The following is a 24,391-nucleotide window of genomic DNA, read 5'->3' on the forward strand; positions in this document are numbered from 1 at the left end:
TTAATCCCTGAGGAGAATAGTGTGTGGACCTCTTTGGCTTTCTTCCCAAGTCCTTGCTAAATGGACATAGCTTCTCCCACCCTGTGTTAGAAGGTTCCAGAAGACCTTTGTTCTCCTGGCATCCGAGTACTGGACTGTATGAATCATTTCACAGGGGAGTTGTTAACACCAAGATGTGATGAATTATATAGCTCTACAAACTAAGATACAGGAAATGCAATATTTCTTAGAACAATTAATAAAAGAATTAAAGAGCTTCAGGGACAAGAGAACCAGATAAATTCCTCCTAAATCTTAAACCCAATTAAAACCAATTGAGTTTGAAATGTAAGAGATATCTCACGATACATTCATACTGTTCCTTTAAGGGTCGCTTCTTAAGGAAAAGAATGTGTTATTTTTTTTAACTACTGAATAAGGCCCAACTAACATCAATTCCTTTTCTGGATTATGTGAGTGATTAAGCTATACCAATATATAATACCTAATTAGATGAATCCCAAAGTGTAAGATACAGGTGAAGACCTATCAGTTCAGACTGTACAAATTCACCAAGGCCCACTGGACTTCAAGCAGACTCATAAGATCTCATTGCCTGGGGGAACAGGAGTTGCTTTAAGAACTCCTTCAGTATCCATCACAACAGTGATCAAGTGCAGGAAAAGGCAAGCCTCCTTCCTAAGGTTGCTGACCAGACCCAAATCAGAGAAAATGAATGAGCAACGCAGTAGAACTGCTCATTTCTCCAGATAGCTTCTCAGAGCCACTGAGTGGGGATAAATGGGGGTTTTGCAAAGAAGTCCACTTTAAGAGTAGTTAAGGGTAGAAGCAGCCAAGAGACACTGGTGTTAGATCAATGGGAAATGTGATATTCAAGCAACATATTCAATTTTTTTTTTCCTATAAGAAGAGAAGCCTCTTAATCTCTGCTCAAAGTAAGGAGAAGGACACTTGTTCAGTACACTTTGCACAAGGCAGCCAGCTGGAACTACATTGCATGTTCCTTTGTCAACATTATTCACATTGGGATGAGGCAGGGAGATTTAGAGAAAGCATGCTTAATAGCTTCCCAAGCGGTGTCCTCAGTAGAGGATAACGTGGTCGACCAGCTGCCAGACTGCAGTGGAGTTTGCTTGATGTCCAGCATGCCCTTCTGAAAACTGCTTGGATTGAAACACACACACACACACACACACACACACACACACACACACACACACACACACACTGCCCCAAGTACCAATCTGGCCAGGAACCCAGTCTTTTATGCTGGCCAAAGTTTGGAAGAATATTTCATTGCCGGCAGCTTAAGCGTGGACATCTGTTGGAGGAACAGTAGAACTCTGAGTCGTGTGATTCATTAACTTGTCCAGACTTACAATTCAGAAAAATATTCAGTGCAATGTGTAACCTCTGATGAACCTCATCCCTTATAATGAAAAGTGATTGTTTGTGGTTCCTGATTGAGACTGTCCCAGAGCATCCAAAGAAACTAATTTTTAAAAAATGTAGAATCTTGTTGAACGATGGTCTACTTCTGTGCTAAGCCAAAAGAGTTTACTAAATCCTCATGAGGAGGAGCTGAGAGATAGTGAGGAGGAAGAACAGTAAATAGTGAGAGAATAGAGGCTGGCACTTGGTCCAGGCTGTTTATGACTGCTGTGTGCTGACTGACCGGTGCCTGTGTCTACTGCTTGTTCATATTGTGAACATCACACCTTAACAGAAGTTACGTTGTCAGAGCACCTAGGATCCTGACCCTAATTGTGTGACCCTGAGTAAATCAACCGATTTCTGTGGGCCTCAGTTTCTCTATTCTGTTCAGGGTTGGTGGTGTATTTCACTATCTTCAAGATCCCTTCCAGCCCTCCAAGTCTGATTCTTAGCTGCATGTTCCTACCAACCAGCCATGTTCCACATTCAAAGTACAAGTCCCTTCCTACAATAGGGGACCCCCTTCCCACAAAGAAGGTATCACTCCAGTCTACCTCTCCCCTTCAAACTCGAGCATTACTCCTGTCCCCAGTTTTCCACAGGCACCTGTATTTCCTCAGGAACGCAGAATGCCCTGTTGCTGCCATTTCTCTTCCTGTCGCATCTGCCTCTGCTGTTCTTCCTGTTCTAGGCCTGAATTCCACCTTCCTCTGTATCCTGTGGCTTCAGGGAAGCTGGAGTCCTCTAGGCCTTTGCTCTTCCGTTGCTTATGGCCTCGTAAAGGCGACCACGTCCATACTATGCACAGCTCAGCAAGCGCACCAGCAAATGCTGCCATGCTGCCGAGAGCCCCAAAGCCCATGCTGCTCATATCTTTGTCTCTCTGTTTCAGCCCTGAAAAGTCCAACTGTATTCCATGTGCAAAGAAAACACTCGGATGGTGACAAGGTAATTTTTTGCACACTGCCCTCTTCCTGAACTTAGACTCCAGGGTATGGGTCTCCGCAGGCTAAGCTTTGGCTAAAGCAGGTAGAATTTCTACAACCAACTCCATCAATTTGCCAGTTCCCTGCCCTGACATCATATGGAATCTTACACCTATGAACTGCCCCGACATCATATGGAAATGGGGTCAACTACTGAAACTCCTATTTTTTAGCTTTAAAAATGTCCCCAATCTTTCTGATGTTGGGAGATCACTGCAAGGATGCGGTAGAAGCCAGAGACTCGAAAAAGGGAAGTAAAGTTGGTTTGCAAGCTGCCTCACCTTTCATTAAAGTTCTTTCTTAGCAACAATCAGACTTTTTAAATGCATCTCAATGGTAAGTTAGGGCCTGTGGATAGAGAGCTTATTTGCAGTTACTTAAGGCAAAAGGCATTGAGTTTATCTCTTTCTGTTTCTGGGGGTTGGGGGGGAGTTGTTTTGTTTTGGGTTTGTTTTATTTTGCATGGGGGGGCATTGGCATATATTCTGTACCTTCACAGCCAACCTTTGCCACCTGAACTTATCACTAATATAAGTACTATTTAGCAAGCATCAGCACTGTAAATGAGAAGGAAATGCAAGGGAGGTGTCTTGCTCCTGGGACTTTTTTGTCTAAGAGTCCTAGCTTTGCAACTAGTCTGTGAGTGGAGAAAGGAGCAGAACTCTGTAACTCTTCAGAGATGCTCATGATAGGCTGTGGTTTCTACTCCCTGGAGAATAACTGTCTTTTATCAGAACTGGAGTTGTCCCCTAAACCCCTCTCAGGGGCCAAATAGGAGACTCAAGATAGTGGGATAAAAACCCAGACCTAGAAGTCAGGCACCTGAGGTCCAGTTGTGGCTCTGCCACAGCCCACACTATCCCCACAGACAGCAGCATCACCGAGAAGATGATGACACTCAGTAAATGATCTGTCTCTAAGTGTCCTTCCAGCTCATGATAGGTCAGACTCTGCAGGCTTTACATGTTTACATGTCCTAAGAGAGAAGTCAGATGAATAAGGGGAGGAGGGCATATGTTGTCATGTGATAGTAGATGGACTCAGGTTACATTTCATCTCGAATCCTAGTTAATCATGTGGCAGTTTTAAAAGGCAATGGAATAGGATTGACGTTAATACAAGCAGCTTAGTATCATCACAATCTTAGTAATATTTTACCTACATGTACCTGCCTGGCCTTTAAGTTTGTGGTCCTGATGTAAATCCAAGCTTTTTACCTCTTTATCTTATTTTTCCATCCTAACATTACTAGAGAGGCTTTGGTAAGTGTGCTTGCACCAAAGCGTAGCAGACCAAGGATATTTGCATGTTCCATTTGTCATAAACAGAATGCTTTTCCCCTTCAAGAGAAGTTGGGTTTCTTTGAAAGCTAAGACTAGGTGATTCACCTGCATGCAGTTGATGACAGAATGTATTTTATATTTGTGCCCACAGACTGAAGACACCCTGAAGCGAAAGGTCAGAAACAGGCCCGAGATTGCAGACCTGGTTAATATGCACATACTACAGGGTAAGGGGCCCAAAGTCATACGCCGGCGTGCCTGTCAAATGGTGGGCCATTTGCTCAGAGTTCTTTGTCTTTGGACAGTTGCTGAGTCCTCTTAGAAAGTGTCCCTTGCCATTAAAAAGTGGTCCTTTTGAGCATTTAGTCATTCTAGATCAGGGGTCAGTAAACTTTTGAGACAGAAGAGCCACCAGGGGTTGGCAAACTGTAGCTCACAAGTCACATGCGACTCTTTGGGTACGTACATGTGGCTCTGAAGTAAAATTGAAAATGAAAATAAAACTATCATAGTTTCATTTATAATATTACTTTAATTTTTCCTTATTTGTAAGAATATATTTATGGCTCTTGAATAATTTTTAAATTGTTGTGAGGGGCAGGATTGGTTCTTCCAGGGGTTGGCAAACTTTTGAGACGGAACGTACCCAAAGAGCAGCATGGGGCTCTTGCGAGTTGCAGTTTGCTGACCCCTGGCAGCTCTTCCATCTCAAAAGTTTGCCGACCCCTGGTCTAGACCATGTAGACTATCAAATCGGGAAACTATATAATGACTGAGAAGGTAACAGGTTTGAGCACTTAGGGAATGTCCAACATACCGGGGGTGCCAAAAACATGTATACATATGACTTGTATTCATCATTTGTTATCGGTATATATTGAGTATTACAGTTTTAATACAGTTTTTTTCCCTTTCTTAAAATGTGTATACATTTTTTGACACCCTCTGTATATCAAATGCCTTTAAAAATGTGTCCATCCTTTAGCCCAGTAATAAATTTCTAGTACAAGTATACCTTGGAGATACCTTGGGTTTGGTTCCAGACCACCACAATAAAGCAAGTACTGCAATAAAGTTAGTTGTAATCTTTCTGGTGGTGGAAGGTCTTGCCTTCAATTTGTAAAAACAACATCTGTGAAGCAAATTAAGCAAAACACATTAAAACAAGATATGCCTGTATTTTATCCAAAGGAAATAATCAGACATACAAAGATTGATGTACAATGATGTTTAATATGGAATTACTTTAGATGGTGAAACATTGCAAACAGTGACATGTCCAACAATAGGGGGTGGGCTGAATAAGCTATATATCAGCCAAATGATTGACTACCTTGCAACCACTGCAAATTAGCTTTAAAAGAATAATGATTTAATAAGAAAAAGGTTTACAAAATGATGTTTAGTGAAAAAAAAGGGGGGGAAACAAAACTACATTTACAATCAAGTTCAGGGGAGAAAAAACATATACATGAACTGTATTTACAGTCAGATTCTGTGATGAAAAAATATACCCCTACCAATAAATATAAATAATTAAGGAAAACACCCACCTAGTAAAAACAGTTGATTCTAAGTGGGGAGTTTCCTGATGCTTTCATTGTCTTTCGTATACATTTATTTTTTTAGCATTTTCCACACTAATGAGAATGAGTACATAGCGGTACTATAATAAAAAAAGCGTAAGAAATGTTGTTACATCATTACAGTCTTGAATTAAAATAACAGGCTGTGAACCACAGTGGCCTCCAGTTCAGGTGTGTGCCTCTAGTGATTCTGATGTAGTCCTCTCTTCTCTGCAACAGAAATTGGAAATTAGCACCCTGGAGCACCAAGGATCTGCTGGATACAAAATGACCAGTGCCCTTCAACTTTGGAAGCAGCAAAATAAGATTAAGGGCCAATGTCTGTAACCATTAGAGGCAGTCACAGCAAAAGGGATCTGTAAGCATAGGAGGCCTTAAGAGGCTTTATGCTGAGACCTGAAAGATGAGTTAGGACGTTGGGGGACGGGGGGAAGGGAAGGGGAGAATGTAGAAAGCACGCCAGAGTGAGGAAACTAAGTAACAAAGGTACAAAGGTGAACCCAGTAAGACATAGGGACAGAAGGAGAACACGTAGTTTGGGAATGGGGAATCTTAGGTCATGGAGCGGGCTGGATTCAGTGTGTGGCAAGCTGACAAAACAGGGCCAGGAGACCTGGATAGAGAGGAGCACTTTTCGGGGGGATGAAAGAAAGGAGTGTTCCTGAGGCTTAATCTTGCGTTGGTGTGTAGGGTGGATCGGAAAGATCCCTGAGGCAGGAGGCCCAGCGAGAAGCCCTGTCAGTGACCCAGAGGGGGTTGGTGAGGATTTAGGCTTACACGCTCCCATTCTTCGGTCTGGAGAATTGATTTTTCCATCTCACATCAGGTGCTTTGCAAACACATCTTGTAGACAAGTCTGACCGGTTGCAACAATTAGCTATCCCTAGACCTCTACTGTATGGAAATTTCTAGATCAGACACTAGGCCTGGGTTAGTAGGTTGATAATAACAGAACAATGGGGTTGAGAGGCTGGTCTATAAGTATCTCACCTTCTAAATTTGCAAAGTTGAGAGTATAGCTGCAAACTCTTAAGGAATCTTAACTTCCAGGGCTGCATTATAGCACCACCTGGTTAACTAGCTTCTTCTCCAAGTTCTTCCACAGAAATAAGTCAGGGCCTAATTGAAAGAAGAGCATAGGGGTGATTTGGGGCTCTGTTAGTGACCTTCTCACCCTCTAAATGATCAGTAACTGCCTGGTGAATAAATCCAGTTTTTAAAATATCTCTGTTTAATTAAATAATGGTTTCAAAGGAGTTTTCTTTTCTTTTACCACTGACCAGGGCATTTGAATCAGCCAGCATCACATCGACAAGCTTAAAAGCCTTAAGAAATCATGCCACTACAACTAATTATAATAATAGGTAATATTTACTGCAGGCTTAGCCGGTGCCAGGGAATATACAGAGAGGATTTGCATCCAAATGCTGTAGCTTAGGGACAGCAAGCAATGTGGGCCCCATGGAATCCCCAAATTGCACATTTTTTTTCAAAAATCCTTACAAAGCAAGTTTCTCTAACTTTTCCGTGTGCCTGAGTGTCTGTTTGCCTTTATTTGGAAGCATCTAGTCTTTGCTGCTAATCCATGTGAAATTATGATGATTGCATTGAAAAATTATTAGGATGATAGAGCACAATGTGACACAATGTTTTAGTTACAGAAGCAAAAATAATAATAAAATTTCAAATTCTAGAACTGATCCTTTTCATTTCAACCCCTTAGCCTCCACTGCAGAGAGGTCCATTCCAACTGCTCAGATGAAGCTGAAAAGAGCCCGACTCGCAGATGATCTCAATGAAAAAATTGCTCTCCGGCCAGGGCCGCTCGAGCTGGTGGAGAAGAACATACTCCCTGTTGATTCTGCTGTGAAAGAGGCCATAAAAGGTAGTAGAAAAAATGGCATGCTTATCTCTGTGCTCTGAGATCTGAGGGCAGCCATGGCTCTAACATGCTGGGGCCCTGGGTGTGAGGGCCTCTCCCTGGACAAGAGTCATGCCATGGTGGCTGTCCCAGGATGTTCCCCATAGCCAGAGGTCCTGGGAATGAGGGGGAAATTCCCATCCACTCACCCTGCAATGTCAAGTAAACATAGACCAATTTTGTTCTGGTCAAGCAGATTAAGAACCTGACTTGATATAATTCTCAAAATGTCTCCTCTATTCACCACTTAGGAGTCATGGCCATCTTTAGCCTTCCTCCTTTAGAGGGAAGTGAACAGGTAGAACAGAAAGAGCACTGGACCTGAAAGAGAAGATTGAACTCTAAGCCCAGTTTGGCTGCTGTGTGTTGGGGCGTCCCCCAAATCACTTCACCTCTCTGAGGTGGAGATAACAATACCTGCCCAACTCATAGGTCCTTGGAGAGAAGCTCAGGTTATATAGGCCTGTGAAAACTCTTTGACAACCCTCATGTGTGCTAAAAAGTTGAAGTACATATACTTAGGAGGAGGCACAAACATGAATTCTATCATAAACTATATAAAATCGCCTTGTAGACTGTTTCAACAGTTGAGACCAAATGGACCCAACAGCTTGAGCATACTGAATTCATTCATAGAGGTGGTGAGGTGGAGCCTGGGAAAACTATGGTAGATGGAAGAAAGGAGAGCTTAACATTCCCATAGGCAAACGTATTTTCTTCCAATTATGCCTGCAAACAGCTCTGAGCATTATATATTTAATAAGCAATACACAATTCAATGTTTCAACACATTGTCAAAAAGTATGTACAAAGCCATTTTACCAAACATTAAGTTCATTATTAAGCTTATCATTAAATGTACTATCCACATTCTAAAATCTTACTCTCACTCAACCATCCAAAGGTCACATGAATTTTATATTTGGAACCTGTAAATATGAAAATATCAACTCTAGGAGGGACAATTATGCTAAACTGTCAGCGCCCACTAAATATGTCTTCACTCTCTCCCACCACGCCAATCATTCTGAGCCTTTGAATTTACACTAGCCTACTCAACCATACACTGTCTTCATCTTGACTCTGATAGGCTCTAGGGCAGGAAGACATCTCCATCGGGCATCTTTCATCATTTCTTTGGACATTCTATTCCATGCATGTAAAGGTAGTATTGATTTTTATATATAAGCAAAAGATCTCATTTTAATTTGCATTCTTTGGTTTATGGTGAGATTTTATTTTTCCACGTGATTTTGTGTCACTGGCAATTCGTGGCTACTCCTCTTTTTTCTATTGAGCATTTTCTTCCCTTACTGCTTTGTATTATCTTATACATATATATATAATATATATATATATATATTATATATATATATATATATATATATATTATATATATATACACACACACACTCATCCTCCACCTGTCACAGGTATTGCACATTTTTTTAGCAGTTTCTCCTTGGCCTTTTTGAGTGTGTGTAGAGTGCATTTTACCTATAGCAGTTTTAAATTGCTGTATAGTTAAATCTATGAATCTTTTTCTTCATGGTTTCTGAATTTGTTATTTATTGAAAACATTTCTTAGCTCAAGAATATAGTTATTCACCTATTCTGTCTTCTAACATTTATACACTTCATTTTTATATTTCAGTCCTTAGTGCATATGAAATTATTTAAGTGCATGGTTTAGGAGAAAGGTCTAATTTTGTTTTCCACAATTTTATTGATGTATTTTACAATTTGTTTTAGTATCTGTCTTCACCAGTTTCTTTACATTGGTCTGATCTTTCTAATATTTTTTGGCTACTCTCACAAGTATATGCTGGGTGAAATTTAAAATCAGTTTATCACATGCCAATTTCAATCTCATTAGAATTTTGTTTGGAATTGCAGTGAATTTATAGATTAATTTATGGTGAATTCATGTGTTTAAGATATCTTAAGTATGAGGCAAAAATACAGTCTCTCTCTTCATCTACTCAAATCTCCTTTTATTTTCCATAGGAAGGCATTTTTTTTAAGTCATTCATTGCTGACATACGGGAAACCTATTAATTGTGCACATTGATTTTGTAACTTTGAAGATTTTCTTAATAGTGTCAATAGTTTCTCAGTTTACCTTAGATTATCTAGGTGCACAATCATATTGTCTGCAAATGATAAAAATTTGCCTCTTGTTTCATTTTTTTTTCTGCTGTGGAGCACTGGCTGATAAAAAGCAGCATTATGATTTTATTAGTACATTATATCATTAACATAATTTTAAAAATTCAATACAGAATATTCATTACATAAACTACATGTAATTTTCATGATTTATTTATAAATCATATGTTATATATTTGTATTTGTAAATTATATGAATTTTGTACAAATTATGTACATTTTATAAAGTACAAATATAAAGTACAATATACTATATTATAAAAGTCAAGTTAAATATATTTTACTGTATATAAGATACTTATATCATGTAGATGTACATCATATATAAAATTACATGTATGAATTATACAAAGCACATATAATTTATATTATTTTATATTATGCAATAGATAATATTTTATTACATAATTTAATAATTATTAATATAGTACATAGAAAATTATTATTATTACTACATTGCTGGTGCTTAAAAAGCAGTATTACATTGTTACATATACATGTTATGTTTTTTGCTATGTTATTGGGTTGTTGGAAAAGTCATGACGCATTTTTGCACAAAAAACATATTATAGAAAAAATACGTCATGACTTTTACAACAACCCAATTTGTTGATTATAACATTTATTTTTTTGTTTTTATCATAAATAGGAATTTCTCTAGTCATTGACCTCTATATATGATATTAGCTTTTACTATAGGTAGATAATGTAAGGAAGCATTTCTCTATCCTGTTCCACTAAGAGTAATTTGTAAGATGAATGCTGTTTTTAAAATGCTTTCAATATGCATGAAAAGATGGTTACATGGATTTTCGTTTTTGACCTAGTAATGTGGTATTGCTATCTCTCCTAATCACCTTGCATCTCTGGAAAAAATTCTACATAGGTTATTTTTTTCTAGAAATCATTAGTATCTTATTTGAGATTTTGCCTCTCTTTTATTATTAGTTTCAATAATGGTAGCTGCTAAACAAACTACAAAACTTCAGCAGCAATGGAAGTATATCTTATTCATAAACAATTCAGAGAGGGTTTTTCTCAATGGCAACTCTTTCAGGCACAACACTCTCCTGCAGCCTTACTGCAAACTTTTTCTTAGTGGGCCAGATAGTAAAGAAGCCAAGCTGTCTAAGCTGTCTGTCACAACTACTCAGTTCAGGTGTTGTAACATGAAAGAAGCCATAGGCAGTAAGTAAAAACATGGGTATAGCTGTGTTCTAATAAAACTTTATTTGCAAAAAGACAGCAGGCTCACAGGCCATATATAATTTACCAACCTGTGTGCCCTGGAGTCCCATCATCCTCTGAAGCAAGGGGAAAGAAAGAATGAAAAGGCCCACACACATATTTAAAAAGCCTCAGCCTGGAAATGAACACATCACGTCCACTCACATTCCATTGTCAAAATAGTACATATGGCTGGAAAAGTTATTTCCTGGTTGAACAGTGATTTCCCAGCAATTTTGCTGTACTATGGAAGAGGGATCATAAATTTTGAGTGTCCTCTCTGCTACAATGTTCATAAATAATATTGGTCTGAGTTGTTTTATATTTCTCTGGTTTAAGTGTCAAGGCTATACGTGTTCCACAAAATAAGTTATAATTACCTTTCCATATCTTTCATGTTTGGGAAATATTTGAATATGATCACAATGATCAGTTGCTTGAAAACATATTAAATGTTAAAATCATAGGGGCTCAGTACTTTTCTTAGGAGTAGGTCTTTGATAGCTTTTCTTCAGTTTTGTCCATAGTTATTTGTGTATTCAAATTATCCTTAAGGTAATTTGTACAGTTTACATTTTTCTAAAAATTCTCATTATCCCCCAGAATTTCAAGGTTATTAGCCTAAAGTTGTATAAAGTTTGGCTTGCAATTGTTCTAAGCATCTCTGAAGCCTATACTCCTTTTTTTCATTGCAAACATTGTTCTCCTTCCTGCCTCTCTTTTGCATTACACTGGCTAGAAGTCTTTCTTTCTCATTGGTCATTATTACAAAGATGCAGTTCATGAATTTGTTCATAAATTTTGTTGGTTTCTTGTCTTTCCTTGAATCTATTTAATTTTGCTTTAAGTCATGGTTGTTAAGCAGGGGAATCCCAGGAGAAGAGCTGAGGTGAGGAATATTAGTTGGCTTCAGACGCAGGAGAAGAGGGAGGCAGAGGGATGGTTAAAAGCTATGCACCCAGTCAGATAAGGAGTCAGGAGGGCGTGAGCAGGAGCACAGTCAATGGAATGGATAGAAAGCAGTAAATATTAGGGCTATTTTAAAAAGCAATGGACAGGATGGGAAGCCGCTGCCTGAAGGCAGGAAAGCAGGAGCTTTGGGATCCATTGGCCTGGTTTTCGGAGCCACACTCTGACTTTGGCCACATAGCCATGGAGTTATTTAATCTCACTGTGCCTCAACTGCTCCTCTCTGAAATCCCAACAATAATAATGGCTATTTCATGGGGCTTTTCTTCAAGGTGGATTCAATTTTTAAATGTATATAGAATTAGCAAGACACTGGTGACACATTAGCTAAATCGTCTCATTTCTGACCTCAAGGACTTTACTCTTCGGCAAGAAAAGAGGCACGAAAAAGAAAACTATCAGTCCTTGTGATAATTCATATGAAGGAAACTGATAAAAGTCACAATGGGAATGTATATGTGTGTACATAACCAAAGCATCCTGGGAGACATGGCTTCTTAGCTGAGAAGGTAGAGATGAGTAATAAAGACTGACAGGTAGCACTGGTCAGGTTATAAAGTCATTTTGTTTATTTTTATTTATTTATTTATTTTAAAGTTTGTAGCAGAGGATAGTTTCATTAGAGCAGAAAGTTACAGCTCTTGAAATGAGAGGGAGTCCTGACTGGGATGCCCCTATAAAGTCATTTGAAATGTTATCTTTAAAGCAGTAGAGATGTTCAAACTTCTCTCATCACTTAAGGAAACACATATTAAGTGCTCTTTTAATTCCTCAATAAGGAGGAACATAATTTAAAATACTAATATTAATACTGCTAATAATAAGCAGTAGAGAGTCATTGGGAGAGCTTCTAGTGGGATCAAGAACTATGTTTTGTGTGCGAGCAAGTTGGGCATTTGGCATAAAAAGATCCTTGTGGCTGCAGTGTGAAGTGGACTCATTAGAAGTCACAGAGTTAAAGAACTCTACTAGGAGGTTGTTGGACTTGTTTGATGATAGTTGGTAAAAGTGTGAACCAGAGTCATAGCTGTGGGTGTGGAAGAAAGAGTATGTGGGAGTAATTGATTGTGCATGACTAAATGATCAGTAGAATATATCAATTTAGACAAAGGGAAGAGTAAAAAATGACATGTGGGTTTCTGTGTTGGACAACTGGGTAAATGGCGGCCATTTATTAAGATAAGGGATCATGAGTAGAAGAGCAGATTTAGGAGAGATGATGAGTTCTTGTTTCAACTCTTGGATTTGAAAGGCCCATGGGAACTCCAAGGGCAGGGATTTAGTAAACAGTGGGTTCTACTGATCTAAGATTCAGAAGAAAGTATTGGTCTAGAGGCATACATGTGGGAGATTTTAGTGTATATGGTAATTTAAACTGATGGGTTAGAAAGATTGACCTTTTATTCATTTATTTCTTCATTTAATATTTATGGCGTATATCTTCTGTATGAGTATATCAGACAGTATTTTAAGTGCTTGGGATATCTCAGTGAACAAAACATTCAAAGATTTCTGCTCTAACAGAACTTAAATTCTGTGAGGAGACAAACAAACAAAAACAATAAATAATGATATATCATAATAAAAGATGACAAATGCTATAAAAAGTAGAAGTAGTACAGGGTACAAAGAATCAAGAGTGCTCACTAGCGGGTGGCTGGGGCGAACAGAGAATCTATAAAAAGAGAAAAGGGCTAAAATGAGGTTCTCGCGCAATGATATTTAGAATAGAGGCAGGGATTCTGTGAAGAATAAAGAGAAGGAATGGCTACAGAAAGAGGTGGAGGATATAGGTTGACCTAATCCAAGGAAAGTCCAGAAATGGGCACCAGTCATGGAGAACTGAACACCTGCTATTAACCCATGCACTAGCCTCTTTAGCTGTAATCTTTCACTATGCACGCGTTTTCATGGGCAAAGTGATGGCATCCTATGAAATGTCATAAAGACAGTGGGAGTTGCTCAGAGACCACCTGGAGACACAGCACTCTGAGTAGCCCTTCCCATGGTGATGATGTTCCAGCCCACCTTTCTGTCACTTCTTGTGATCAGATCATCTCCCCTGATGTGGTGAAGTGGTGACTCAGGGTTGTGGTTGGCTGTGTGTCATTCTCCTGGTATCTGTGTATCCCCTGCCCACCCCGTACCACATCCACGTGCCTTTCCAGATGTGTTTACATTTTCTAGCCCTCTCTGCAGCTGTGTTTCTATGTTTCTGCCAAGCTTTGAGTGGAAAACTCAGTCATTGTCTTGCTCCCTCCGGGTTTTATTAAAGACAAACTATGCTCCAACCCTAAAATAAAATCATCGAGAACTTCACCCAACGCAGGGAGCAAGACTGAGAACCAGTTCCCATTCTGGGATTGTTCTCCTTCCCAGATGTCACCCCTCTTACAGCCAGCTGAATGGCCTCAGAAAGTCTTTTCCCAAAAAATTTCCTTTCCTTCAGGGTGCCAGCTATCAATCCTCCTTCCAGCCTACAAGTTTATTTTCTGAGTCAGGTAAAATTTCACAGATTCCAGTTGGAAAAAAACATAGGCTCATATAACTAGAATGATATCATGTGGAGGAATAGGGGGGCTTTCTGATTTGACTTCCACAGGAGGAGGCGTGGGCCTCCTCATGGTTACATCTCAGGGCATGCACCTGCCTCCCTGTTTCTCCTCCATTAGAAAAACCACTAGCAGCCACCCTCTCTCAGGCCAGAACACTGAATACAACAGAAATGATGTGACATGGGAGAAACGACTCACGGAAACAGAAATTGTGTGCTGGAGTTTAGCATGTCTTGCTCAGCTTATGTGTGGGTCATTGTCACTTAGTGATCCCTCAGTTTTGAGTGTCCTAGGGGCGCTCCAAACTTGTAAATTCTTTCTCTGGGCATCTGAGTATTCTCTTCACTTGACCGGAGCATCGCTTAGCTACCAAGGAAGCTGTTTTATTGTTCCGAGGCCTGGCTTCTGCTGAAGTAAAGCAGAAGCCCAGCTGGCTTTGCCAACCCTTCAAACAGTGGAAGGGTCCTATAGACAAGCACCTCCTCCTAAAGGCTTCTCACCTTTTCCTTGGATTGAGCCAAGCTTCCCACCTAAATGCCTGAGTCAGCTTTCCAGCTACTTTTGAAAAAACCAAACCTGTGATTCAGAGTCTATAGCCTCCTTATCAAAGACAAATGAGTTCTCTTTATCAGCATAACCCTTTAACACAGGAAGCAATATTTGTAATCCACCAGGGCTAGTCCAGAAGTCATCTGTTCACAGCTGTCATGTACCTTTCTAAAAGATCCTACACTAGTCTTTGCTCACCAATATCTCCAAAGCTCAGATTTTGTAACAATACAAAAAATTGTATTTTCTATGAATCTGGTCATTTTGAGAGACTCTGGAAGTCTTGACACTCTTTTATCATTCACTTTTAAGGCAAATAGACAATAGCCCTGGTCCTAAGCCAGATGGTAGAGTCACTTGCTTTGGCATGAAAAGAAAAGGTTTGCTTTTGGTATAACTTTCTTGTGGACAAAAATCTATCATTCCATAGTGAGACATAATTTTCAAAGCGCCAGTGATCTTTGGGGGAAAGAAACACACTGAGGCATACATGAAAAATACTTTTCAGAGGAAGGTTCTGGGAAAGGGGTGGGAAAAGAGAATCAGGGAGCTGGTAGCTTTGTGGGGGTGGGAGTGGCAAGAAGGAAAGTTAGCTAGTGCTGAGGGGAGGTGGTTGCCTGGTGTTGGCCTTGGCTGCCCCTGGAAGTGAGCACAGCCATGTCCTGCCCAAGTGGGTCCTGCAGCTGGGGAGAAGTCCCTACAGACCTGAAAGGGAGCTGTGAAAGAGTGGGGTCCTGTAGAGGGGAAGCAGGAAACAGTGCTGAAGTACCTTTACACACCTGATGACTTCTGTCCCTAGAGAATTAGCCCTAAGAGCTGATGTGGATCAAGTGCCTATGCAGGTTATGTAGTCCTAGGGTCAGGATATATTTAGAGATTTAAGGCAAATTTCTAGCCAGAAATTGGAGGAAAAGAAATCTTGGTTCCTCCAAATATCCACCAACATGCATTTCCATAACAAAGGCATCTAATCCCCCCCTTCAAGAGCAGTGGGTTCTGTCTTTGTTGTACAACACAATCCATCTTCTACAGATGGTGGTATCCTCCGTGTAATGAAATATCTTTAAGCAAGAGCCACATTTAAAGCATTTCTACTTTCACATAATCACCTTCTCCCTGAAGAAATGGATTTGGCTTCAGTCTCTTCCAGGAGGATGTTAGGAGACGGTCTGTCCATGAATTAAAATAGCTCTCAAGCAGTGAACTACTCAGGCTTGCAAGCAGATAAGGAAGCAAGGTCCGTTTTTTACATTCCACTTCATGGCTTCCAGCCCTTGGTGTGAGCCTAGCAAAAAGGTAACTAGGACTCCAATTATCTCATTCTAATCTTGGAAGTTTAAATGTTTATGTAGAGGAAAGTACAACTGACTCATTCATCTAATCACTTCCAAGAGGGAGAGGGAAAGCTCGGAGTCACCAGGCCAAGATCCCCAAGGGGCCAGCACCCAGAGCCAGCCCCATGGGCATAGCTGGGGGATGATGTCAGGGCTTCCCAAAGCAGGTCCTTGTCATCACACCACCTGATGTGTCTACAGGGACAATAGCCAGCGCACAGCACTCCCAGAGAGCCGCACCCTGGGAGAGATTGGAGCAGAGGCCCAGGGCCACAGCACAAAGCTGATAGGCTTGGTTGTTCCAGCGACAGCCAGATAAGCTGACCTTTGTCCCTCTCTCCATGAGTCTGGCTTGAACCAGGAAGGAGGGAGTAATGTGCAGCCTTTCCTGTGACAATCCCCTTGCTCTGGAGAAGGTCTGTTTCGGCTTTCCCAGAATGAACCACTTGTTTTTCTGGCTCCGGAGTTGTGCTGACCTTTGCAAAGCTGACCAGAGGATAAACTGACTCCTGGGTGGTCTTCTTTATTTTGATAACGGTAAACTTGCGACAAGCAGCTACTCCTAACAAAAACAATAACAATAACAGCAGCTAGAGATTATTGAACGCTTGCACATCAGGGATGATGTAAATAACATAACATACATGAAACTCAATGCTTTACATATGTTGTTATTTTCATCCTCAGAACCCTGAGAGGTAGCCATTATTATTATTCCCATTTTATAGAGGGGGAAACTAAGACTCCATGAGGTAATAGCTTGCCAACTGAAGTGGTAGAACCAAGAAACAAACAAAGCCTGTTTGACTCCAGCGTCCAACTTCTTACTGACCACACCAAACACCACATACATGATCTCAAAAGGGAGCCACTGACATTTTTCTCTCAGGGGCCTCTCCGCTGTTACGGTTCTCTTCATCAACAGGGACTGAGCTGAGTGTGTAGCTGTATGTGGGCTCTCTGCCCTTGCACTCATCTTCTGCCCTGGCAACAGCAAATTCAAACCACTTGTAGAGCTGAGGAAGTGGTGATTGGCGGGGACCCATGACAGGGTCTTTCGGCCTGGGTAGCCCCTAACTGGTCCTCAATGTGTCTGTCAGCATATTCTGACCTGGCACATCATGCTTTTTACATACCAGACCACAGTCATATTTGGGGCCTTGGACTTCACCCTGTTTGTTCATTCAGGTGTAAACAATGACCCTGTAGGTGGTTGCTATTCATGGTTTCCTCATGGATTTAAGCAGAGGAACCTCTTTAAATGATTGATGTCACTTGATAAAGTAGACTCTTAGAAGCTGTGTCTCTCCAGGGATTGGCTCCCAAAATAATCCTCTCCCCTGGCTGGGGGTGTTTCCTCCTCACCCTTCTCACCCCAACTCTGCTCACCAATAGTCTGTCTCTTCCCTTCCACTCCCCCCCCCCTTATTGCCAAATGCCCCCTCCCTTTCTGTTGTCCTAGCCACACCTGACCACCATTTCATGTTCAACTGAAACCTGTCTCCTCCAGGAGTCTTCTAGGACAACTCCACTCTGCTGTCATCTCCAGCTAACCAGCAACAGCACTCCCAGGCAGTGCAGCCCTTGCGCATTTTCCAGTTGTGTCCCAGGACAATACATAGATAACCTTCTTCTCATGGTTTTCTGTCTCTTTACCATATCGTATCTGATTACAATTCTGCTTCTCTCCACTTCTCTTAAAGTGTGAAGGCTGGAAATGAACAAAATAACTGAAGAATTTTCTGTCCAGTGTTGGGGGAAACGGGACTGATTACCAACTCCTTTATTCCAGACACTCGACTTCTAGACTTTTCCACATCACTCCAGTGCCTCGACCCAAATGCCCAATGTTAAAGGGCAAAGGACATGCTGATTTACTGGTGGCAACAGGGCTGCCACAATTCTTGCAGCCCTTTTCTGAGACAACCTCCAAAGAAATAATCACAATCACCTTTCCCAGAATCCCTTGCTTTCTTTGTTCTCATAATTAAGGTGTCACATTCAGCCCCTCAAATCATAAAGAGTCAAGCAAAAGATGTTAGGAATATGGAGGTGTCCTTAGTACATGTGTGTAGACGAAGGAGAGACAGCCATTTTCTGTGCCAGCTCCCCACAACCAACCCACAGGCCTTACAGTGCTCCCTAAACAACATGTCACTGATTTTCCACCCCCTCTGCCGGTGGCTCTGAGAGCACAAAGCCGGGACCCAAGGCTTAGCTCAGTCTCTAAATAAATAGGTGGGCTGGACCTTACAATGTCCTCAGAACAAAGAAAATGTGTCCCCTACTCTGACTTCCTGGTTCATTACGAAGCAAAACAAAAGGTGATTGTTTTTGTTATTGCTGTCCTAGTAAGTGGACTACTGATACAAGCTACTGTTTTTATCATGCCCTCTCACTCCACTTGAAAAGTGGGGTGGTTGGGGGATAAGAAGAGAAGCGATTCTCTTTCTTTCTTCCCTACCTCTCCCTTCTTTCTTACAACATTTCTACCCATATGTTACACTACTTGGACAGCTTTGCAATTTGGCTAATTCCCTCTAATTTGTACTTATTTGAGATGTGGTGCTGTGCTTGGGTGTGGGTGGAAATGGTGGTGGTGGGAGGTGGTCTTTATCACCTGAAGTATCAGACAGCACAGAAAAGAGCCATGCCAATTTAGAATGGAGATGTGGAGAGGGAATATAAGATAATAAAGATCTCAGATGGGGGTTCTGTTGGGCAGAGAAGGGCCTGGCACAGCCACATGCAGGGTTCTCTGAGAACAGGAATGGTATTGGCTCAGGGTATGTACCAAGTAGATCCCAATGAAATGCTGTGATTTCTGGGGTGGGGAGGCTTAACACCCACCCAGCCCCCCAACTTCCATGCCCACCTGGCCCTCAATATACATGTAATCCTTTTAATAGGGACAAAACCTTTAATTCCACAAATAGAAATGGGACTTGACATTTCAATGAAAACATGGCTTCTAAAATAAAGAAATGTATGGGCTGAGTTGACAATGGAAGCATAGCCATGGAGGCAACTGGAAGGACCTTCCTGGGAAGATCTCAGGCAAATGATCACCTTCAGAAAGGAATATATATATATAATTTTCACAAAGCATGAAAATGAAAAATATAAGCTTATTTGCAGAGTGAAGGGTTTGCTGTGAGGCAAGGTGGAGGAAAGGTTGGGAACTAACTCTGGACTCTTAAAAGAGAGAAGGAAGCGTTTGAGACCAGAGTACTGAAGGGGGAGTAGAGTGACCCTTGATCTCAAAGAAAAAGCTGGCATTTGTCAAATATCCAACGAAACCCCCCTGTTAGGATATGAATATTTTTCTGATGCAAATATAAGAAAATGCTAGCATGCATTTATTTCAGGTGATATGTAGATCGGTATCTTATATTATTCTCTGTACTTGTCTGTTATTTCAAATTTTTATAGTTAAAAAAGTGCACCTTAGAAAATAAAAGTTCCCTTTACTATAATGGAATGCTGTGCAGCTGCTGCCAAAGAAATACTTTTTTTTAATTGAGGAAGATCTCTCTGTGCTCGCATGGAAAGATATCCAGGAAACATTATAGCGTGAACAAAGCAAGATTCAGAACAGTGTATTTCAGCCAGTCCTATCTGTATTAAATATGTTTTAAATTTGTGTGTATATGCATTGCTATATGTCTAGAATTAAATCTAGAAGAGGAAACAAATTATTAATGGGAAGTGGGGTTATTATGTACAGTTCTTATAGTGTAAATTTTTATAAGTGTATATTACTTTTATAATCATAGAAAAGCAATGATTTTATATAAAGAATCCTTGACTCCCTGGAGGAGCAATGTGGTCCCCAAGCTTTCCCAGGTTAGTGGGCTGCCCAATGGGCCAGCGACTGGAGTTTCCACCTGCCCTGTCCTTGTCTGGCCGCTTTCCTGATTTGACCCTTGGATGTCTGAGTGAGGGGCCATGACAGATGCCAGCAGTGGTGGCGATGACAAGCCCCAAATGATATTTGTTCCATTACTTCCAGCTCCTCGTTGCCTTTCCAATCTGCATGGTGAAAGCTCCTCTCTCTTATCTGCACAGGGCAGGAGTCAAAAGTTCTTGTCAGTGTGATTGCAGAATACCGGGCTGGAAAACGTCTTGATAATACCTAAATTCCTTTAGAAGAGCTGTGCCTGGAATCAGGTCAGATGAGCGATGTGGCCTCAGCACATTCTGTACTGTGCAGCTGGACGATAAACTAGATGAAATTTGGCAATTCAAATGCATAAGGGATGTAGAAGGATGTTATTACAGTCCCATCTAATCTGATAACCCCTCTCCTCAAGCTAATGTATCTATCTGTTCCCCTTCAAAGACCATGTCAGCTGCAGAGGAAGAATTTTTGAATGTGTGAGCCGGTGAGGATTCCCAAAACAGACTCAAAGATAAGAGGAATCAAAAGAAAATCCAAATAATAAACAAGTAAAGATCACGCTGAGGCCCCTGAGACACATTTATGGCTTTTATAAACAGATATGCATTAGTTGAATGGGGCTTTGGGACACTCTGGTGACATGAACTAATTCTGCCATTTAGGAATTTAAACTTAGTAGCTGTCCTAGCTTATCCTTGTTAGCAAAGTTTGCTAAACACTTTTGTGCTGTGTGCCCTGCTTTATATTTGAACATCATGCAAATGGCACACTGTCATCTCAATTATAGCTCTCGTCGTAAACCCCGAGGGAAATGAGGCGTCCTCCTAATGCTGTCTCCATTGGCCTCGTTCTGCACCCAGTGACCCTTTTTCTTTCCTTCATCTTCCCTGATTTAGTTTCAGAAAGATATGGGTTCACATAGAAAATGTGCAGTAATCAATAAGCCTGAAAATAAAATTTAATACACGATAGTGGACATTTTATATGTCACTCATTCTTCCTGGCCAAATGTATCACTTTTACAAACACCAATTCCCATAGGGATCAAATAGACAAGCAACCAAATCATTTAAAATATATCTTCACTCTTACTTGGAACTGCAAACAGATCTAAGGAACTAGTCCTAATAGGAATGACACATTGAAGCATTTCCAGAAAGCCCTTTGATGTGCCTCTACCACTGACCGAGTTCTTGGATTTTGCTCCCTCAGGTAACCAGGTGAGTTTCTCCAAATCAGCAGACGCATTTGCCTTTGAAGAGGACAGCAGCAGCGATGGGCTTTCTCCAGATCAGACCCGAAGCGAGGACCCCCAGGGCTCAGTGAGATCCCCCCCAGACGCTAAAGCTAAAGTGACCCCTTTGGCAGGCCCTCTTGGGACAATCCAGGTAAACCAACCACATCTCAGCCTGTCATCTCCTCATCTTAAAATCAAGTGTCACATACGCTTTGAGACCCAGAGATGTCCCTTGATAGCACGTCACCTTGGTACCCCTTCTTACCCTATTGGGTCCAGGGCTATGTATGTAGTGGCAAAAATTTCCATAAAACCCTGAAAGAGAATCTCAGGATATACCCTTGACTTATATTTTTTAAGCATCCACTCTTCCAAGCAGATACCTTTTATCTCCATTTTTACAAAATAAAACTAAGGCTCACTGAGATTTCGATAACCCACCAACAATCTCCCAGATAGAATGTGCCAGAGCAGAGCAGGGCTGGTTTCAAAGCCTTTCCAGGCACTAAGCAGTCCCCATAGGGTGCTGGGGTGGGGGTGGGGGACAGGAAGTGCTGATTGGCTGCAAAGCAGGGAGGCCCAAGTTGGTTCTACCATTAGCCAAACCACTGCAAGGTCCACTTCCAGCCCCGACCCAAGCACAACACTCATCTCTCTCTGGACAAATTCACCAACTCTCAAGATGTGGGGAATGTATATTGCAAATACTGTTAAAAGCACATTCATAAAGAACAATAATGTGCCAGGGCCAGCGCTAGACACTTTACAAGTGTTTTCTATTAGATATCGCAGTGCTCTCCAGGCAGGTATCACTGATGTTGATTCTGACAGAGAAGGAACTAAGGCTCCATGATACTGAGGAGCTGTGTGGCCTCCAGAAACACTTCAGGCTCCCCACCGCCCCTGGAGCTCGCACCTCTAGAAGCCACACACCAGTCTCCTCAGACGGCATGATGGTACTCGTGGAGCCCTAAGAAGAGGTGTGTGTGGGTGCCCACACCTGAGGGGAAGGAGACACACTGTATGGCAGTGAGATGTGAGTCTTCCACCCCTGGTGCCACTCATACCGGCTCTGGAGAGAACCCTCTAGGGCAGCTGTTCTCAACCTTCCTAACGCCGCAACCCCTTAATACAGTTCCTCATGTTGTGGTGACCCCCAACCACAAAATTATTTTCGTTGCTACTGTATAACTGTAATTTTGCTACTGTTATGAATTGTAATGTAAATATCTTTTTGTATTCCGATGGTCTTAGGTGACCCCTGTGAAAGGGTCATTAGACCCCCAAAGGGGTTGCGACCCACAGGTTGAGAACCGCTGCTCTAGATCGTCAGTCCCTTCCCTTTAGGCACAGCTTACTCCTCCTGGCCTCACAGGAGTTATTTGATGGATTGAAATTAGATGTTATATTTGAAAACATTTGTTACACTGTAAAGCACCATACAGATATCAGGGACAGTTTGGTAATTATCATCCAGGGCCCTTTTTCCCGAAACTATGCTACTTACTGGCCGTTGTCATGCCCTCGTTCACTGCATTGGAGCAAAGCTAAGGCTGCCAAGGAGAAAATGTGGAATGGGAGAAAAAGAGGAGACATAAAAAGCAGAGCCGAAATAGTCATATATCTATTGTGCAAGAGTTCATAATCAAAGCATTTTTCCTTCCCCTGCATGCCACAGCTGGTCTTTGCAGCCAAACTTCTTTGATAACATCAAACAGTATATCAGACCATTTGTACTATTATTCTGACAGTAAATTTCTCAGCTTCTGATATCATAATGGTTTGAGGAGAGGATACGTTCTTTTCTGCTTAACCCTAGGAGAGGGGAAGACGGCAGTAAACACTGAGCAATGCCAGGCAAAGGCCATTTTGTCATTTCACCCTGCAGCCCTATGGAACAGATGGGGACACTGAGGCTTTAAGAGGAAAGGATCCTATAGGCCTTCGCAGCAGCCAGGATTCAGGGAAGGACTGAGAAGCTCAAGGGGTATTCATGAGCAGCCCCTGCCCCTTTCTGTCACTGTCACAGCATAGAAATGAAGGAGAGAGAGAGAAGATAATTAATCCTTCTTCCAAGACCTCTGCATACAGAAACATGCCTCTCACAAAGGTTTTTCACGACACTATATGTACACACACACACGCCTACATATATACACACATATATACACACATGCACATAAATACATATAAACACACACACATACTCAGAGACACACACCACACACACGTATGCATGTATACTACATGCTCACATGTATAAACACAGACACATATATACACAACACGTACATATCACACATAGATACATATATGTACATATCTATACATACACCTATGTGTGCACATATGCATATACATGCAGACACATACAGATATACACAAAACACATACACATATGCACACACACACACACACATATACACACACACACACTTTCCCTCTATTTCTAACACCGGGTCATCTATTGAGTTGTCGGAAAAGCCATGACGTATTTTTTCTATGTTTTTCGTTGCAAAAATGCATCATGACTTTTCCGACAACCCAATAGATTTTTTGTCGTCCTACTTTTCCCCGAAGTTTCTCCACCCTCTCCTCCCTCTTACTTTCTTTTTCAGTCCCATTATCAAGTCCAACAGGTGGAGTGGACCTTGTCACAGACAAGTGGAACCCTCACACAGGGTGACCAGATGTCCTGGTTTGCCTAGACTAGGCCAGTTCTATAGCTGTCTTGTGGAATAATTATTAATAATGATCTCTTTCTCTCTCAAAAGTGTCCTCAGTTGGTTGACAAATTACATATGTGGCTCCTTCCCCTGGAGGAAGTAGCCTCACATGTACTTGGGTAGGAAGCTAAGATTAAAACAGCAGAGCTATCTGTGTAGGGGGAGGGAGGGCTCTACTTTAACATTTCTATGTCACACGATCTTTATTCCTGCATCCTAATAAGGCTAAAATTTGGATTTCAGGATCTTACTTCTGGCTCGGAAAATGACAGGAATGACTCGGCCTCACAGCCCGGAAACCAGCCAGATACAGGGAAGCAGGGGCTTGGCCCCCTTGGCACCCCCAATCCTGCACATGCTGCTGTAAAGGTAGGAAGGGCCCGCCTCCAGGCACCTGCCTGAGTACTCGCTCACAGACCTGAGGGCCTTGCACAGTGTAAGGCCTATACCATTCAAGCCAGTCTCCATGTGGGAATACTAGAAATGGATGGGTTGCATTCACAGTAGATGAGAC

At 41.4% G+C, this 24,391-nt stretch overlaps 1 protein-coding gene across 4 annotated transcripts in view; it reads left to right on the top strand.

Moving 5' to 3' along the window:
• The window catches only part of MYOCD (myocardin), a 109,690-nt gene that overhangs the window by 57,988 nt on the left and 27,311 nt on the right, over positions 1–24,391 (top strand). For all 4 annotated transcript variants that reach the window (XM_019641497.1, XM_019641498.1, XM_019641499.1 and 1 more), the window contains 5 exons: positions 2,327–2,382; positions 3,855–3,930; positions 7,013–7,174; positions 21,127–21,302; positions 24,121–24,246. In XM_019641497.1, coding sequence (XP_019497042.1) covers positions 2,327–2,382; positions 3,855–3,930; positions 7,013–7,174; positions 21,127–21,302; positions 24,121–24,246 — 596 coding nt within the window. The remainder of the gene's footprint in view (positions 1–2,326; positions 2,383–3,854; positions 3,931–7,012; positions 7,175–21,126; positions 21,303–24,120; positions 24,247–24,391) is intronic.

This window comes from Hipposideros armiger, unplaced genomic scaffold, assembly GCF_001890085.2.
Source record: "Hipposideros armiger isolate ML-2016 unplaced genomic scaffold, ASM189008v1 scaffold_61, whole genome shotgun sequence".
NCBI classification, from domain to species: Eukaryota; Metazoa; Chordata; class Mammalia; order Chiroptera; family Hipposideridae; genus Hipposideros; species Hipposideros armiger.